At 35.8% G+C, this 21,123-nt stretch overlaps 1 protein-coding gene across 2 annotated transcripts in view; it reads right to left on the bottom strand.

The window, feature by feature from the left end:
• Positions 1-18,640, bottom strand: part of KCNH7 (potassium voltage-gated channel subfamily H member 7) — a 465,696-nt gene extending 447,056 nt beyond the window's left edge. For both annotated transcript variants that reach the window (XM_030797574.1, XM_030797575.1), the window contains exons 1-2: positions 18,203-18,640; positions 16,312-16,542 (exon numbers count right to left, since the gene is read on the bottom strand). In XM_030797574.1, coding sequence (XP_030653434.1) covers positions 16,312-16,542; positions 18,203-18,278 — 307 coding nt within the window. In that variant the 5' untranslated portion in view covers positions 18,279-18,640. The remainder of the gene's footprint in view (positions 1-16,311; positions 16,543-18,202) is intronic.
• Positions 18,641-21,123: the final 2,483 nt, after the last annotated feature.

Here is a 21,123-nt window from a genome sequence, read left to right as displayed (position 1 = left end):
GTGTGTGTGTGTGTGTGTGTGTGTGTGTGTGTGTGTGTGTGTGTGTGTATGTTTTCAGTAGAGACGGGCTTTCACTGTGTTAGCAAGGATGGCCTCCATCTCCTGACCTCGTGATCTGCCTGCCTCGGCCTCCCAAAGTGCTGGGATTACAGGCGTGAGCCACCACGCACGGCCTATTCCATAAACTTTTACTAAGCAAATACAAAGTGAAAGGTACACCATAAGTCAACAGGAAAATAGGCAATTAGGTGTGAAAGGTATAATTCCTTATACCTCTATTGACTTTGCCTGCATCTTTTTGGTACTATTTCATCACATACAATGACCTCAACATTCAAGAGTAATTTAAAAGAAAAAGTTAGTTGAATCTGCAAGGGAAGGGAAGGGAAGGGAGAAGATATATAGTGGCTAACTCATTTTCTTTTTCTTTCTTCCTTTCTTTCTTGAATTGTAACTCTGCAAAAGCTAAATTTGTTTACAAACTCAATTTTCACAAAGATAATTTCCCTTATGTTTGTATTAGATCTGCAAAAATACAAATATGAGTATACCAGCTATATCACTTTCCTTTAACTTTCCTCTGAGAAATAATTTCTTATTCCTTAATTTTGATTTTTTGGTATCTGCACTTTTCTCTTGAATTTGAAGACATCATTTTCTACTTAAACACGTAAGAATTAATGAATTTACTTTATATTACAAATCTTAATTAATTCATTATTCTTTATTGTTTTTATTAGAATGTTAATAACTTGCTGCTTTAATGCTAGCAGCCCCAGCTTTTTCAGGGGTGTCCCTCCTACTTAATAAACATCTTTTAGACAACAAAGGTTACACGCAATACAAGGCTAATTTTATCACTGGATTACAAATAGACTAACATATATGACTAAGGCCTAATGGAGAGTCCAGAAAGAAAAAAGTGGCTCTACGCATACCTTATCCACACCCACACTTTAACAGATTCCAAGATAAACATCCTTTACAAAGTCAAAGATATCCTGTAAGGGACTGTTGCCATTCAACAATGAACTCAATCTTTTTACCTTTAGTCCATTGCTGTGCTCATGACTTACTATGGTTCACAAAATGGTTAAGGTTAATTCTCTTTACTAAGAACCTTCAACGTGGAATTTACAGAGGGATTGGTTGGCAGTCTTATTTGAAAGAGGTCAGAAGGTGCCATTTATTCTTTAGAGGAATTCTGACTCATTTCTCCAGATTGCAAGATACTGTCTTTGTCTACACAGTAAACATTTTAGGCATCACAAGAATGAGTGGCTACATTTTTAAACTCACTGGTTTGGAAAGCCTAAAAAATGTTCATGAAAACTCTGTACTGTAGAATGGCATACATTTTGAAAAATGTCAGCTATAGTTTGTATTCAGAGTGTCTACATATCCAGTTTGCCTGGAACAGTCCTGGTTTTTTCCTAGCCTCTTGATACAATTTGTAAAAACTTTCTTCACTTTAAAAAGAATCTTGCTTTGGATAATAAATCATATGATCACCTTAACTGTGGTGCTTATATTTGGACATTTACATCTACATACTTTCTTCAAAAGATGGGCTTAAAATTATTTTTACATCTTTACTTTGAATACAGTTTATCCTGGTTCTCACTAAATCCTGGGGAGTGGAAGGTTGGACTGAGTTTACACGTCACTGTGTGAATTGAGGAACTTTTACTTTCAGACACAGTGGTTTCTGAAACACCATTACTGAAATTGTTGTAATATAGCTGAAAGACAGCTGTACACAGAGAAACTGGGAGTCCAAGTTGTCCAAACTGCTGATATTTTCAATATAGCCACACCCAAAGTGAGTTTCAGTGTTCAAAATTAAAAACAAATTAAATTATCCAGAATTTGATTGAGGCCATAATCTCCATAATAAAGCCCCTAAAATTTTACATTTTAAATTTTCAAAAACTGCTAATTTCTTCTTTGACCTATGATGTCAAAATTCATTTTACATTATTTTACTCAGCCACAGATGTGGGTGCAAACTTCATTTTGAGCATGATACTTAATAGGCATATCAACTTAATATGTATTTTAAACCCGATTCCTTATCACTTTTTTTATCATTTTATTTAGCACTTCCATTGCATTTACTGGGTACCTGGAGCTGTTTTAAGTGCTTTTACAAATGTAAACACAGTCCTCACAAAGCTGAATAAGATAGGTTCTATTATAATCACATTTCCCATTCCACTGATGAAGAAAGTGAGGACAGGGCAGAAAGGTAACATATCACACAATGTGTATGTTCCAGATTTAGACCTAGGCAACATGACTCCAGTGTTCACAATATGAAACAATAGACTATGCTCCCTCCTTATCATCCCTTTCAAACAGGTAAGGAACTACTTTCACTTTATCAAAGAAGTAACTAATAGATCAAATGGAAACTTGGTTAGGAGAATGTGTCTAATGTTTCAATTCATTCAATTATTTAAAGAAACTATTTATTGAGCAGCTACTCTGTGCAAGGAATTGTGGGAAACAGAGGTGAATTTAAATTATTTCTAAAACCCTCCAGAAGCCATATTAATCAGATCATCATATAGCAATGGTTTTTAAACCTTACAGTGCATGGGAAACACAGGTATTATAATGCCTGTTGCTTCTAAAGGAGAATAGGATTGAGGTGTCAAAGGCACAAGCCCGCACTCCTGTACAGCTGGAGGCAGATGTTTAATTGCATTTAAGGAAAGAGGATTACAAGCCTCCAAGATTAAAACATTTAAATGCCTAAAATCCAGAAACATTTCACACTTTGCATCAAGGGGAGACCTGACTCCACATATGCGTGTACTGAGTGTGTCACTGTATCTACGTGAACAGGAGATGGGCGAGGTGGTACAGTAGAGTGCTGAACACACAGGCTCTAAAAGAAGACAGTCTGCCCTCAGATGGTAGCTGCTATGTACTACTTTTGTAGTGTTGAGGAAGTTATTGAACTTCATCTTTTCAATTTGTAAAATGAGAACAATAAAATATCTATGTCTTCGGATATGCTAAAAATGGGAAAAAAAGATTCTAGAAGAGTATAATCACATTGTAAGTGCTCAATGATACTTATTAGTAATATTATTTAAAATGTCCAAACCATACTCTATTAATTATCTCTAATTATAGAATCTCATATGTTGCCACAGAATAATTTAGCCCAATCCTTGAAATAATTAGCAAGATACTAGTGTGCATGAATGTAAATAAAGAAACTAAAATCAACAAAAATTTAAAAATTCCAAGATCTGATTTCTGCCTTGAGTTATAGTTAAAGTGGGTATGGTAATGAGGAGGGGTTGATTATTCCATTTCTAGAACAACAAGATTAGTGGCAAGAAGGCCCTGTCTGGTTATATTATAACATAGTCTTTATTACACTTCATAGTATAATAATGTCATTACTTTTAGAAAAAGTCTCTGGTCTTTTTTAGTCCATGTTTCTTGGAATCTTTAACAGAAGTTAGCACACATAACTTCTGCTGGAATGAAAATTCAATGCCTGAGATTTCTTTTGTCTTTTCCAGGAATTTCACCATGCAACTAAAGTGGTTAAAAGAGCAGGCTTCATCTTCATTCTTTATATTTTAAATTTATAGATTTTTAAATGCCAATAGTCTAACTAAAATCTCTACCTTCTGGAAAAGAAAATTTAGATGTTACCAGTTATTTTTTAATTGCCATATAAAAAGTACCTATGAAAATACTTTTCTCTATTCTTTTACACTCGAAATTAATTTTCATTTCTGTAGCAGAGCATTAGCTCTGCCAACATTGTTTTATTTTCTAATATTGAAGAAGAATCACGAATGATATTATAAAATCTTACTTGGTAAAGATTTAAAGGCTGTAATCGGCATTCTTCATATTTTCAAAAAGTTTAGATTAATAACAAAAAGTATTAACTCTTTGAGATGAAGTATTCTTCAGAGAAAAAATTCATCATTGAAGTTATTGAGGGAGCCAGTAATTAAGACAAAATATTGCGTAACTCACACTACACACAGTGAGTATATTTAAAATAAAGAATGTTGGTGGGTATGACATTTCACTAGGACACCTTCTGCTTACTCTGGAAACATGACCTGCAAAGAAACAAGTTCTGCGATTTTCGAATGAATAGATGCCAGCTAATAGGACAGTTGAGGTTGTGCATCATTAATGGCATTTTTGTGTAGTCCTTCATTGGGGGGCAAATTCTGAGAACAGCAATCTGGGAATCCATAAATCCTACTGAGCCTTGGTTAAGTGACATTCATTATAAAGAACACCTGGAGGGAAGACCTGACAATTGAGTCACAGGTAGAAAGATCAGATTACCAGAGCTCTGCATGTCTTGGTTAAGTAAGGCAGCCTAGGAAAATAATAATCTTTCCCTGCATTCATTTCAATAATATTATATTGGAATAAATTTAGCAGTTTATCTAATACTGTGTTATAATTCTGTTGCTTATATCTTTCCTCACATATCATATGTAATTTTGAGCATTTGATGTCACTATAAGTGGCATTTCATAGGTGAATTTCACTTCTGTTACATGATATCCTAGAAGATTGTTTATTTATTATGACTTTGCTAACTTTCCTGGCCATCACTTTGCATCTCAGCAAAACTATATATATATATATATAGATATAGATATAGATATAGATATAGATATAGAGAGAGAGTATAATCTGAATGTATATACGTATATTCAAATAAAAACTACTGAAGAAAAGCTCTTTCATTAGTTATAATTTTCATCGTGGTATATTTAGATAATAAATAAGAAATGTTTAAATATATAAGAAATACTGAAAATAACTTAAAATCCAACTTATTCCACATAGAAAGGAGCAAAAGTTCAAGGAGTGTTTGAACTTTTAAATAGTAAATTATTTAAATAGTAAAGACTTGGTATCAGTTTCTGAATCTGAGGTTTGGAAAAATGCCAGCAAATTACTGAAATGAAAATGTGAATGTGAAGATCAGTTTTTAAAATAGTGAAGCTGGTGTGAAGTGGGGCATCCAGCGAGGATACTCAGCTATTCAAGAGATCCTCATTGCTCCCTAGGTTTCAAAATACTTAGCATGTTTTTCTAATAGGAAAATAAATTGCCTTAAATATTTTCTACATGTGTTTTTCAATAAAATTTGAATTACAAAATTCAACAAATTTCAACAAAAATTGAATTGGATTACATTTAGTGATCAGACAATAAGGTACTCTTTCTACTGGATCAACACAAATTAAAAAGAATGCCAAGTTTTATTGGACACATAAAATGTGCAGTTAAATCTATACCTTTTTGGAGTTATACTTTGATAAGAGGTTTCAAAAGTTTTAAGACAGACATACTGTTATGCAGTAATTATACTTCTAGGAGTATTTAGTAAGGAAAAAAGTACAGGTGGTCAAGATGGTTGAACAGACTTTTGGTACATTTGTACAACAGTAAAAAGTTAGAAATAGTCAAATGCTCAATTATTATTAAGTAATAATTGTTGGTAATATTCTGTGGATATTAAAACAATTATGGCCTGTGTAAAAATTTTATGTAATCATTAAAAAAATATGCATGTTCAGCAGAAATTTCTCAGTGAGGAAAACAAGCTACAAGCTGTGATATATATAGGGCTGTCCTGGTCTTGTTAAAAACATGCATGAATGCTCACATGTGTGTATTTGTGTAGAAAAATTATAGCTGCACTACAAGCCATCATTGTAACAGTGGATATCTCTTAGTATTAAGATTATGTTTTTTTTTCTATTTTCTCTCTGTATTTTCTAATTTTTCAACAGTGAGGTTAAATCACTTTGACAGAGACAGAGAGAGAGCAGAGATATAAGTCCTTGTTGAAGTGCTGAAATCCTGTATCAGGATGTGACTGATGAAGTGTCTTCTGATATCATACAGGCCTTACAATCTCAACCCATGACCCAAGGTTTGGAAAAAAGAATTAAATGTGTTGTGAGACCAGTGTAAGTATGAAGCTGCTTCCAATGTGTAGAGAAAGCAGAAAAATACATCAGCATAATTGCAAGGTTTTATAAGTATTTTGTCATGTGTATTTAACTGAGGAGATCCAGGGAGGGCTGGGATGTTTGTAAACATGCATATATTATTATGAGAACATGTAGAGATATTTTTCCTTTTACTGAATTTGTGGATGTTCCATCAGAATCAGTCAACTGTGTTGGCATCAGGGATCTATCTGAACTCTTCTGACCATTCACCTTTTCCCTTCTAGGCTAACTAAGAAGAGTCATTTGTTATGTCTTTTTATAATGAGTTACAGGTTGTTAAGTATTAGAATAAATTGCTTTATAATATGTAAACCATATGGCAGCAAGTTAATAATTAATTTCTCAGTTAATAAACAATGTTAGTTATTGATTTTCACCATTCTCATAGCAGCAAAATGATGAACACAAGATGGTGAATGAATGAATGAATATCTTTCCAGACTCTGACAGCGTTCACAGATACTCATCTGTAAATGGGTGTATTGCCGGGTTCTCGTAAGTCTGTTCTTTGCTCTCCCACCATTTCTTCCACTTTTTAATAACTGCCTTAATAAGTCCGTTCAAAATGTTCAACATAGTGGGAAAGACAGACATAGAAACAAATTACTACAACACAATTTCATAAGTGTTCCAATAGAGAAAAGGAAAACACATGAGAAATGTGGAGAAGGCTGCTGGAGGGACTTAGAGACCTTAGAAATTAGCTGAGATTGAAGCCATACAGAATTTGCTTAAAAGTGCAGGAGAGTTGATGAAGGGTTCAGGGAGGGGACACTAAGGCTATCTCAGGAAGAAGAAACCCAGTGGTTATAGGGAGGAGTCCTGAGGATGACGGCCTTTAGGAGGAGCTCAGGGAAACAAGATAGTAGGCTGTGTAACAGGAAGTGAGTCTGACATTTGGCTCAAGATGTAGAAAATTGGAGGCATTTTAAATAAACCAGATGCTCTCCACACGGTATATTTATGCTTTCCTTTTAAAATACTAGTGGTGAATTTTGTTACATCACATAATCTTGCCAGGAAATAAAACTTTCTTGTGGGAAGGAGAGGGGAAAAGGATACCATGTATGTCCCTGCTACTGAATCACAATACTCCATGAATTTTCTTCCTGACTTCGTGGATAAAGACTAAACATATAGTAACTGAGGGGCCCTTAACCAAAAATGCCCCCAAAATCTAAGTCAGTCATATAATATATAGTCCAAAACTGGGACATTTTAAGAGTAAAAGAGAATGCCATTTAAAACGATGCAGATTATAAGCATATACTAGCTATCCTCATTCTACTAAAATCTAACAATCTGCCTGAGATTCATTTTGATTGATAAAGTTCTGTTAAAAATGCAAAATGCCATGCTTTATTCACTCTTTGATGTGAATTAAGTTAATCAGATTTAATCCTTGGATAATCAATAGAATCTATGGTTGAGAACTGGAACTAGGAAATACAGAATAGAGTAGGTTGAGGTTTAAGAGGTGTATCATTGGAGGCAATGTGTAGAGTTTGCAAGCATAGGTAAATGTAAATTGTAAACCACACTTCCACATTGCTCTGTGATCATTAGTACTTAACTTCTCTGAACCTCAATTTAACTTATCTGTAAAATGGGATAATGTCTGCTCCCAAAGCTGTCATGAAAATCACTTAAAGCAATTTATATGAAGAACCAGTCACTGAGTTGGAACTCAATGTTAGACCTTTGGGAGAAGATCTATACTGAGTAGAGGGCTGGTGTCCACTGCATACAACCACAAAAATTAAAATCTGAAGAGCACATCTGTTGCATGTAAACCCCTTGAATAAATGTACAGCTAAAGATCAAATGATTACTATTATTATTAAAGAAAACAGATAGTGTATATAGACTTTTTAGCAAACCCAGAAGAAATTTTAATGGATTTAGCTAAGAGGTAAACAGAAAATTCATTAAAAAGTATTCACACACCATGCAACCTTGCATAGCTCTAACATTGATTTTGTCCAAGATATAATCTTAGTATATGCAAATACCTTAAGATTGTGTTACAACATGTGATCTTTTTTAGCACAAATGGATTTTTATTTATCACTTGTTCTTTGTTACTTGTTATAAAACCACCACTAGTTTGTATTTTAATTTTTATCATCACGCCCATCATCTTAAGTCATTGATACAGACTTCACTGAATATAAGTAAGAAGAGTGTTTTAATGCTAAAGGACAATAATCTATATGATGGGCAACAGACATTCTAACTTGTCTTGAACTCATGCAGTTATTACATTTTCCTCAAAACCAATATTTCAAAAAATGCAAAAGAATTAATATCCTATCAAAATTAAGAAAGAATGATAAATAAAAACACTCCTAAAGATCTCAAAAAAAGAGAGAAGGAACAAAATAAAAACAGAAAAAGGAAACAATGAAACCCACAATGGTGAAAGTCCACTTGCTGTTACACTGTATTCTGACTCACCTGGAAAGAAAGTGCAGGTAAGCAAAAGCCATGTGGCTCAGGGAACCTCACACGTTCTGCCCGGCACAGTCTAGTTTGAGATCATTTTACAAAATGAGCCAACTAAAGGCAGAAATGTACCCACAGTCCTCTCTCACTCCTCCCTTGAATTCCTGCCCACTGAGCACCAGCCACAGCTGTTTTTACCCATTTTCTGAGTAAAAAGTAGTGTGAGACATTCTACAAAACAGTGGGAATCATGAAAAGGACAAGTTTGCACACAAGCAGGCCTACTTTAACTTGGGAAAAGTCATAGAAGACGCCTCAGCCATGATTCAGGCTATCATGGAAAGAGCCCATTGCTTTTCTTAATTAGGTATTTCACGTAAATTAAAGGAGGATGAGGCAGAGATTATGGAATATTCAGTCACAGTCATGAGAACCTGGAATTCTGTTTTCTCATAACCCATTAACTTTCTTAATTGTTCAGTAATAAGACGTATTTCCTCACTACTATAATTAGTGCCTTATAGCTACCTGACTCTATTGCTTCTTGGTAGTTCAGTACTATTGCTAAATGCAGAGAGCACAGTAAAGAGAGAGAAAATATTCATTTGGCAATTATAATAATTAATGATTAATAACCTAACTTTATCATTTTACATTTTCAACTGCCATTATTGTATAACTCTGAAATCAAGCTTCATTACTGATTAAGAATTTTCAAGAAAACATGGAGGGATAAAGAGTTCCACTAGATATAAAATGCCAGTAGAGTGTGTAACATATTCAGTTGGTTGTATAATTGTGTCAACCACAGCAATGAAATCAAGTTAGAAAAGAACAGAAGAAAACTCTGGTTTGGGCTATTAGAGATTGTTGGAGACACTAGTAAGTCATTGGTGGGGTAGCAAGTGAGTGACACTTAGGTAACAGGTTAATAATTTCTGGTGAGTAGATTCTAACTGTTCACTAAATATTTTTCTAGCTATTCATATTCATATAGTTTCAGGCTATAAAGGTGATTTAATATCTTAGATTACTAAACAAAACATATGGCCATTAATAAAATTCTGGTAAAAATTGTTTTTAATATTTTAGAAGTCTTCTTAAGAAAATGAAAAAAAATCAAAGCATTACACTTTTCCTATAACACACATTCCCCCAGATCTTATTAACTTTATCTGTTTCTTTTTTTTCTAACTGCATGGTACCATTTTTCATCTTCTCTTCATTCTTTAAGTAAATACTAACAGTGCTCACTTTGTACTAGTTACCCTTTCATATATCCTGGACACAGAAATTAATAAGACTTGATGTTTTCTCTGAATAAGCTAAAAATAGACTAAATTAACTACAATAATGCATAATAACAAGGAGCACACTTCAGAGGCTACCCTGGAGTCTAGAACCAAGTGCTATGAGGAGACAGAGGTGCAGATAGTGGGAACATCAGGAAGGACTTCACAGAGAAGTCTTTTGATCTGTCTTTGAAAGGACGATGATGGTTTCTTTAGGGTAAGAAGCTGAGGGAAGGACAATCCATTTAGAAAGTCTTTGAAATATTCATTACAGGTAAAGAATAACTTCTGAAGATTAAACACAGCCTAGTAGAAGAAAAATATGTTACTTCTTTAAGAAACTCTGAGCAATCAAGTATGACTGGATCTTAAGATTTGCGGGGGAAATTAAGGTAGCAATATATTCAACTAATTGATATTTATTGAACACATTATGGAAACCATGCCAGAAAGAATGCTGCATTCTTTATTGCATGCAACCTACTCAATAAGCCTAACAACATAGATTATATTCTCCAAATAGTTATCAGTAAAGAAAACTGAGGCATGAAGAAGGTAAACTCCAACAAGTTCATCTAGTTGTTATCAGAGCTGGGAATCCAGCTGGATTTCTCTAAACATACCTAAGATGGTTTGAATGTATGTGTTCCTTCAAAATTCATACGTTGCAACTTCAACCCCAACATGAGAGTAGCGAGAAGTGTAGACTTTTGGGATGTGATTAAGTCATATGGGCTCCCCTCTCCTGAATGGGATTAATGCCTTTAAGAGGCTTCAGAGAGCTGACTACCCCTTTTAGCCCTCTGCATTCTGCCATGTGAGGCCACAGCAACAAAGTGCCATCTTGAAAGCAAAGAGCCAGCATTCACCAGTCCCAGAATCTGCTGATGCCTTGATCTTGGGCTTCCCAGCCTCCAAAACTGTGAGAAATAAATCTCTATTGTTAATAAGTTACCCACTCTAAGGTATTTTGTTATCAGAGCAGGAAAAGACTAAGACAACACCATACTTGAAATCCCAAGTGAATTCAATTCTGAAGCCAGCCAGTATCCTGGTTTAATGACTGAAAACAAGTTTTCAAGCTGAGGTCTGATATAGGTACATCGAGCAGCAGTAAGACAAAGTTGTTAAGAGCTCAGACTCCACTGTGTATGAGCTATGTGCAATTTGGCAAATTATTCAGTCTCTCTGGGCCTCAGTGTTATTTCCACAAAATGGAGATAATAAGAATATATATTTTATGAGATGGTTGTATCCACTATTTAATATATAAAATTTACTTTCAGTGATTCTTGGCACTAATAAGCCACCAGCATAGGTGATTCATGTTTTGGGAATAGCTCTCTCCCAGTATATAGAGGATGGATTGGAGGAGAGAAACTAGAAACTTGAATGCTTCGGAAGGACAGCAGGCTTTAATCAGACCACTTCGAATACCTCTCAATGCTATTTGAGAGATATTTCTGATGTAAAGATTGAAAGGATTTGGTGACCAGTTGGGTTTAGGGAGCTGAGGGATGGAGAAAAATGGAAAATGACACCAAAGTTTCTAGTATAGATCCCAGATGAATGGTGACACCTCAAAACTTCATACCCCAACTGTTACTTCCCTGTGGCTCAACTAACCAGTGACTCTCCTGGCAGGCCAGATTGCCAGCAATGGATTCAGAGATTATTTATACCAAACAACAACAGCAACAAAACCAAAACCAACCAACCAACCAACCAAAACCTTTGGAAGCCAGTAGAAGCGAGTTTCTCCTGTTAAACTTATCCTGTTCCTTCAGACCTAAACTGACCTGTTCTCAAGCCCCTTGGGTGTGAAAATAACTAAGAAGTTCTCTCTCAAGCTGGCAGACAACATGGCTTCTTGTTGGCACCAGAGCTTCTTAGAGGTATGACGTTGGTGAATGGTGAAAAGTAACTGATAAACAAAGCTCAGCCACAGTTTTAGGACATTTGGTTTCACTTAGGACAATACTGAAATAGTTTTCAAATTGTGGGGAAGAGCATTTCTTGAGAATGCCTATTTTATCAACAATTACAACTGATCAAATTTGAATTCTGGACAATATTCAAATTCCGTGAGATGATATAAAATTTAGGCACATAAGAGAAAATGAATTTTAGGATTACTGTTGTTGCAATAGTCTATTGAATAGAATGTAAAAATGTATAAACAGAAAGTTAAAATGAACACCCAAGCAAACTCTAGGCAAGATATGCTCTGAAAATCTTTCTCATTGCTTGAATTACACACACATAAAATATATTTTTGTTCTTGTCTAAAAAGCTACCATCTGTATCTCTTCTACACAATCCAAGAATTAAGAGAGCTGAATGTTTTACATGCCATATAACTTATATAAAGCTATTATGAAATTTTGTGAAATTTCTGTTTGTACTAATAAGATTTTAACTAAACTTCATTGCTTCTTTAATACATTATTATGTATACATGACAATGGTGAAAAGAAGATACACATAAGCACGTTTATTTTAAATCTGGGGAATAGAAGGAAAATAGCAATTAATAATAAATTTTGCAGGTTCTCTATGCAATTAACAACCCCATAGTCCAAATACTCTTTTTCCATTAAAAATAATTGTATAAAAACGCTGAGATTTAGAAGATGGAAATGAATATTAGTCATTCTGTAATACAAATGTCCTGGAGGCAGAGATCAGATTGCATCTTCCTTTGTATCTCTTCCTACTGTTCTTATAGTGCCTGGTACATTACATGAGAGAGAGGAGGCACTCAATATACATCTTCACCTTGATTCACAAAAACACAGCTTTTTCTAGAAGGTCTTTCCACATAATTTTCAGACATAGTAAATTCAATGCTATCAAACCAAGACCTCTTCTGAGTTTACTTAATCAAACTCTACCTCTGAAACTTTCTACTGATATCTGACTGGAGTAGGAAAGGACTTCCCTCAGTCCCTTATCATTCTTCAGTTCTTTAAAAGCAGCATGAAGATAAGTAGCACTATACATTTCTGATCTGTTAGCAAAATTGTTACCATAGTGTGTATGAAAGCATAATGGCAAAAATACAGGAATGCTCTGACCTCAAAAAATAATATATTATAAGTCATCCTTTCCTACTGAGTAAAGACGTTTATTTTTCCTGGAGAAATTTACTTTGTTTTTTCAAATGTTTAAAGTTGCTTGATAATTTAAGGTCAAAGTCACATTTCTAAATATGCCTGAAGGGGTTTAGCACTTAAACTAGCTAGCTCTATTCCGTGATGTACTCCAAACCAGATAAGGGATAAACTTAGTTGTGAGGGCTAACTAAACTTTTTTTTTCTGTTTCCTTTCCACTTGCATCATCTAAAACTATGAACTAGTTAATAACTGAAGTCTTTGCTATTTTTTAATCTTTGTTGCTGAAAAGTGTTTTTAAATGAATGTATTATGCTATTAAAATACATGCCCATCCTTATATAAGTCATAGCATAATTATAGTTTTGTATAATTAGAGTTTTATGTCAAAAGATTTACAGCTTTATCACCTCAAGCAATACTTCACAGCTGCCAAGGATGATTTATGCAATAATGACTTAAACTGTAAAATAGAATCCTCAAAGGAAGAGCTGTCAAATATTCCTGCTGCAAATAGCTAGGTTTTTAAAAATTGATATTCTGATAAACAGCAAGTTTAATTGTGCCTAGCACAACCACATACAGAAGCATAGTAGGAAGTGGTGTTTCAAAATGACGATCATGCAGTTCACCATGAACTGCATCAATGTGAACTCATTGCATAGATCACGGGTTTAAATTGCTTATAAAGCCTCTGGGCCACTTTAGCGAACAAGCTTTCCAAAAAAATGCCTCAGTTGTATTTTTCCTCCTCCAGTAAGAGCAAATGGAAGAAATGGAAACAGAATATATCAACTTTTTGTTAATTTGTTCATTGGGCTTATTATTATATCACTCTTCATATTCATAAAGAATAAGCAAAAGAAGCATTTACTGTATACAGTTAAGAAATCAAGAAACTCAAAAGTCAATGGCATCAATAATAATGAATTACGGAAACTTTGAGAAACAAACCAACAAATATGTTGGTGATTTTCCTCCTTCCTGCTTTTATAAATGTAGAGTAGCTGGCAGTAGTCTTATCTCTAAGAGATGAGACTATCCAAGAATTTGTATCTCGTAAGCTCTAACTGATTTTGTAGTTGTCATATAAATAAAACCAAGATGCACTGAAGATTCTATCCAAGGTATCTGAACTAGCAGCCAAAACACAAGTTTATTACATTCAAAGCAAACAAGTATGACTGTGTCATCACGATTTAAAAAGGTCATTCAAACTACTATATTTCTTAAAATATTAAATAAAAAGAAAATGTTTGGCCCATTATCTCATGTTTTCCCTATCAATTAAAGCAAAATAGGTAGATTTTATAGTTAACACTAAAGATATTCAAATCCTTGAAGACTGAGTTACATCTGAAAATGAAGTCAACAGAATCAAAATGTTTACCAAAGGTTAATTTCTTTATACCTAAACAATCCTCCAAATCAAAAGTCCTTTTCTGAAAACAGGGGAGTTTTAATGCATATAACCAAAAAAATCATTCAAATAGAAAGATTTGTATTTGTCAATATGCTAATATGTTCAATACAGAAAATTCAATAATTTAATAGGAATTAATCATATTTGTGATTCTTATTAAATTTCTGTTTTAAAGTGTTTTGAGATCATTTTACACACCCACATTGCACAACTTTCAAAACATCATCACGCCACTTGTGGTGTAATAGATAACTTCTACTTGAAAACACTCTGAAAGATATACCTAGTATCTGAGCAATTTGGGCAATCCAGATTAATGTCATACTTAAATTCTATGAGTTGGAAAAATCCCTGAAATGGTCTAGAAAACATAATGACCAAAGATGGACCAACATTCACTGAAGTTACCACAATATAGACTGTGTTGGCATCATAATAAATATTCAATAGGAAAAAAATGTCAGACATTCAAATTATTCCAAACGTCCAGATTGTTGGCATCAGATACTCAAAAGACATGAGTTACATTTGGGTAGTGAGAGCTCAATCCAAGAAATGTTTTCAAGACAACAGAACAATTAGGCTATTTCTAGTATGCCAACACTACTGATTGAAAAGTAAGAGAAACATGGGAAGAACTTTAAAAACAATTTCTATCTGTTTGATAACTATACAATTGCTTTCATTCCAGGTTACTACAAAGTTATACAAACCTGTTTTTAGTAATGTTTTGTAACCACTCAAGTTCATGTTAAGGAAAATGTAGTAATTAAAAATTGTACATTGTACATTGAATTATAAGAAAATAAGAGTAAGACTGAAACCTTTTTCCTGCTGTCTTTTTTTGTCTTTAGTATACCAAATGATGAGTCATTATATGATATAGGCTATGGCACATTACATATTTATCAAAAGCTTAAGAGTTTTCTAAAAATCTGAACAGCTATCCCTCTGCCTCAGTAATTTCTGTTAGTGGAATAAAAAGAAATAGATGATGATGAAATATCAACAAAATTAACTACAAAATTCAAGTTTTTAAAGTAATTTTACCTTTAAGCCCTAAATAGTCAAATATCATTATGTATAGATATATAGATATAGATATATATATAGATATAGATATATAGATAATCGGGAATATATATCTATATATACACCTTAAAATGGGCATATCTGAGTATTTATATATGTGAGTGCATTTACATATATATCGTGTATTTAAGGCATGCCTATCTATTACATGTGTAATTTTTTAAGAGAACTATTATGTCTAAGTCTTATGGCTCTCATAGCAAGTTTGACAGGAGGTGTTGCCCTTAAAGGTGAGGTATGACCTTAAATTTAAGATGCCAGATTTGCTGTAGTTATAAAAATCAATACTAATAACTCCACAGTATCATAGTTTTTTCTACATTTCTTATTTTAGGACAAATCTTGACTACATAAACAGCCTTTACTGTTTGAATATGCACAGGATCAATGCAAAAGTTCCTATTTATCATCCTTAATGTTGTAAGAAGGAGCAAAAGAAACAAGAGGTGTTGCCTATCAACTAAAGCTAAAGAGCCAAGAGACATAACTGTAATAGTTTTAGTTTTAGATACAGTTTTCAACATAAATTTGCTTTGTGGAGTATTTTAAAGTTCAAACAAATAACACTGTATCTGTATTTCTCACCTACCAAATGCATACCAATGCAAGCAGTACATTGTTGATCTTTCTCTAATTCCTTAAAGAAAGGAGCATCTAAGACTGATTTGTAGCATTTTTAACCTCAGTGACATTATGTTACTGTAATTTTGAAGAGATTACAGTACCCTTATTCAAAGAAAAAATTGTTTCTACCAGACCACTAATCAGAATACTCATACATGTTGGATCCCAAAATACTATAAGCAAAGCATATATCTACAATTGAACATTTTGGGCTTCTTTGCATATGAACTTTAAATAGTCAAAATTTCTTTTCAATGGGATCAAATAGAAGGAATCCTAAATAGAGGAATTTTACCATTTTTGTGATAGTAGGTGACCTCCACTTTTCTCTCTTCTGACCCCAGCAATGCCTGGGCAATTTGGGCAATATCATGCCTCTTGGTCTCAGGTCCATGGAGAAAGTCGCAGGTGCATGGCTTTTGCATGACATCTGGCCTGGAGAAACCAGTCATCTCACAGAACCCATCGTTGCAATAAATGATGGCACAGTTCTGCACTCTGGCATTTGCAATGATAAATTTTTTATCTGTAATAAGAAGACAGTATGGCATCTTTGAAAAAGCTTCCACAATATTCTCCGTAACACTGAGGCAATTTGTTGCATAAGAGCTCTGAAATGCAGGTGCTTCCCCAAATTACTAATCTCCCAAGCCCTTATGAAAAAAGAAAACACAAGAAACCCCACAAACTTTAAATGTGAGATTAATGATCCTAAGTAATTTTAACAGAAAGTATTAAGAAAACACTCTTAAAATGGCAAGAATAGAATTTCCCAAATAGTCTAGTTCTCAAGCCCTGGAACTGCGGGGGTTCCTAGTGGACACTCAGACAAGCAGCTGCCCATTGATATTTTCAGAATGTCATTTAATTGTAGTGTAAATATTTTCAAAGTCAAACAGTGAAACATTCTGTAGTTGTCAGATTTCTCATTTCAACCTTGGCCCTTTGAATACAACTTTCTCAAAGTAGTTATTATTCTTTGGCTTCTCTCTATCTCTCTTAGGCATGTTACACACATCGTGTTAAAAACAAAGGCAACTAGCTTTAGTAATGAAACTACTTCATATTTAATAGCAATTCAATAAGGCAAAGGTTCACCTTTTCATAATATATATTTTCCAAAAGAAAAATATTTACACACACACAGTAAATATTATGATAACCCTTTTTACTTTTACTTTGGGAGATCCTTGATGTTTTGTGTAGTAGCAGGAATTCTTAATATAAAGAGCTTATTAATTTATATCACAGATTGTATTTACTATTTCCAGAGAGATTGTGAAGCAGGATATACAAGTTTATTTTGTACGCAAGGTACCAGATCCTCACATCACTAAATGCAGTGCTGAAATAACAGCAAAATATATGGCATACAAATGTATTAATATAGTTTTAAGAAAAGATAGAAGATAAGTTAACAAACACAGGATTTTAAATTAATATATTTATGTAGCAACAATTTATTCCCTATATTTAGTCCACATGAGAACACTAAATTTCTGTGCATTCAGTCTTTGTGGGATTTACTTATTACACTTCAATTTTTAAATTTCTAAAGGGATAATAAAAGAATAGAAATATTATTTTGAATAATGAACCATTTGCATAGGGAACCAGCACAGATGAGATACTGCTTTTCCAAATTATCCTGCTTAGGATATATTTGCATTGATTCAATACAAAATTTAGCTTCTATAAACTAATAGCAAGCAAGCATCCTTGTCATACCACTGCCTTGCAGTTTAATCAAGGTAAAATATAGTTTGCATAGCCATTTACATCGCTACTACCATTTACATTCTCTTGTTCGAATAGTATGGTCTGCTCTGCTTCCGACTTTCAAAAACTCTACAGTAAAACAGCCTCAAAATATAAACCCATGTTATCTTAGCACGTTCCCTTTAAGATAGTAGAATAGTAGGACATTAAGTAGCAAGGCAGATAATGGAGCAGTGGTAGAGAAGGATCAAATTGCCTCCTATAATGGAGACCGTAATCTAAAATGTAAATCAAAATTAATATCAGAAGAACACTCCCGCTGCCATTCGAACCACCTGGCTCGGTTTCATAGCCTCTTAACTTGACAGAGCCTGGAGTTGCCGGTCTCCCCAGCTTGGAAGCGGTGGACGCCAAGTGCACTATCAAGGCAGAAAGCGAGGGCGAGAGAAGAGAACAAATGAACTTACTTTGCCCTTCAAATTTCCGAATGATGGTCCCCAGAAATGTATTTTGTGGTGCCACATGCCCCCTGCGCACAGGCATGTTGGCCCCGGTCTTCCGAGGAGCGCTCCCCCGGAGCTCTGGAGTTCTCCCGGGATCTCTCCTCGGCTAGAGCCCAGGCCAGCGCGCGAGCCGCTCTTTGTGGCAGAGCATCCTCTTTTGAAACCAGAATTCTCTTCCCATTAGCACCACTTCTAGACACCCGCTTTCCCCACCGGAGTCCAATCCATTCCCCTCACCTTCCGGAGGGGGCCTCGCACCGGACTGCCGCGGGTGAGAGGGTTTGGGGGTGGGGAACGGGAAGGAGGCGGGGTGAGGGGAGGTGGCGGGGGAGGGAAGGAGGGAGGGAGCGGTGGGGGTGGGGTGGGAAGGGGGCGGGGAGTCACAAGGGCAATCGATCTGTTTCTCTTCTTCCAAACAGCGCCAATTTCCCAGTGCAAATGGGCTTAACCTGGCGGTTGCCCAGAGCAGTAAGGAATGGCTGAGGGGGGAGGGAAGACTTGTGCCGCTTTTGCAGGAAGGAGAGAGAGAAAAGGAGGCTGGGGGTCGGGGGGTTGACGTTTCTATCCCCGCCCTCTCCCCCTAACACACACACACACACACACACACACAACACACACACACACACACACACACACACACGCTCCCTTTATCCTGATAGCTTGGGCGCCGCCACAGCTCGGATTACTCAAGCGTGCTTTAGCGGAAGCCAGCCAAGAAATCTCCAAAACTCAGTGACAAACAGCTACTCTGGGAAGGTGATCTCTACGGCCACCAGCCACAGGGCTCCGTCCCTGAGCTCCTCACGCCGCAGTCGCTAAAGCACCCTTAGCTGCAAGGAAAACACAGGTGGGAAAACAGTTTCTTAATGAGGAATATTTGTAAGCTCTGTTGGCGCTCAGCAGGTTGAAGATTGAGAATGAACCACCTAAGGGTGCAGATTTAGCCTCAGGGTGCAGCTTGGATCCCTGGGTTCAGCGGAGGTGGGTGCCAAAGCCCGAACTGAATTGGCACGCGGGTCCCTGCCCAGCGCTGAGCCGCGCCTCGGGAAAGACTGAAAGCTGCCCCTGCCGCTGAGCATGCCCAGTTTCTGCCTGAGTCCCTGGAAGGTTGCAAGATTGGGGGTTGATTTGGTCTCCAGGTGCCGTAGGCTGCGAGAAAGATGAGACGGCCAAAGATGAGAAGGCCAAAGATTGTGAGCGACTAGTACAAAACAAGGAAAGAGTTTGAAATAGGTGAGGCTGAGCGCCAGGGGGAAGGAACAAAAGGTGGGTGGGGCTAAGAGTTACCAGCCTTGGCTGTGACCTCCGATGCCACTCATCTCCGGAACACACTAGCCACATTCTGCTCTCCTCCACCATCTCTAAGGAGCCATCTCATATAGGATAGAAAAGGGTTCAAGGGGCGGAATAGACCCCTCTTCCTTCTCGCTTCTCAAAGGCTGCCAGCTTGGGAATCTCAGGGTATACAGACACTTCTGTTCAAATAGTCCTCCTGGAGACTTAGGAAAATAAATATGACAAGCTGTGCCAGGAAAGCGTGTTTTTGAATCTGTTTTTCTTGTTTTTCTTGATTCTTTTTCCTTTATTTTTGTTATCTCACCCCCACCCTCCCCCTTTAACCTAATAGCCCCTCTCCACTCCCCTTTCTCTAAATGGAATTCGCTAAGACTTCAATCTACTCAAGCAGAACACAGACGAATCTCTCATTCCCTGCTGGACATAAAGGTCCAGAGATTCCTGTCAACACATGCAGTTGCATGATAGAATTTGGGGGGTTCTTGCAGCTCATTAGCCTGCTATGCCTGTGCCTTGAGTCAGCTGGGTTCTTATTTTCTCAGTTACAGCTTCAAATCTTAAGTGAAATAATGAGAGTGGAACTGAGAAGGGCCGAGAAGCAGGGTTAGTTTAGGAAGGTGAATCAGGTGGGTTGCAATAACCAGGAAGTAAGCATAACAACTTATGTTCCAAAACCATAACCCCCCAAATCTAAACAAAAGCAAGAACCGAAGTAATTCTTCCTCTTTAATATCAAAGTAATGAAAATAAATCAAACGGAAGACGTTGCTAGGAATGTTGAATTTTATGGCTAATAAGGTTTACTTTAAAAATAAGCAGCCAATGACAACCTCTAGGCTCTTCTAGTAGCTTGAGCTTCCCTGAGTCTTTACGGTTGCCTCTGTGGGAATATAAAAAGCCATACATCGCTAGTGTATGGTTTTATTTTCTCCTGAAAAAAATATATAAGTAGATCATTCTGTCATACTGTTCGCTAGCTGCAGCTGTGCTTGGGAGACAAGATTTTCTCTTCCAGGTGCTGAACGTGTGGAGCTATCCATGGTTCTGAATCTGACTCAGCAGTTGGCTACTCTTCTCTGCCTACAACCAGCCACAGACAATAGAACTACAAACTCAGGCAAGTAGCCCTAATGTATCCACATGCACCACTCTTCTTCACCAAATACCCAAAGAAATACAGAGTGCTTTTTACACCCATTTCTAAAACACATTTCTTCTCTATTTAGAGTCTTAACTAAACCCAAGTTCACCTTCCTCCCAAAATGTATCAAGAACTCCAGAAAAAAAAATGAAGAAACTGCATATTCTGTAGATTGTAATTAAAGTTTCACGTATAAAGTTGTATCTTAATTAGGATTTCACACCATAATAACAATAAGTTATATAAAGGTCATATAGCTAAACTTTTTAAAAATTACACATAAATTCAGTGAATGAACACTGCTTTAAAGTAATATGCATTTTCAAATACAGCTGGAAGCACAAAGTTTATCTGTCACATGACAAGATATATTGACATGCAGAAGGTAACTGTGCATAATGTCTCTAATTATAAGTCTGAAACTAACTTTCATAGGATATTGATTCTG

Source organism: Nomascus leucogenys, chromosome 17, assembly GCF_006542625.1.
Source record: "Nomascus leucogenys isolate Asia chromosome 17, Asia_NLE_v1, whole genome shotgun sequence".
In the NCBI taxonomy this organism is placed as follows: domain Eukaryota; kingdom Metazoa; phylum Chordata; class Mammalia; order Primates; family Hylobatidae; genus Nomascus; species Nomascus leucogenys.
This window is presented reverse-complemented; position numbering and strand designations above follow the sequence as displayed.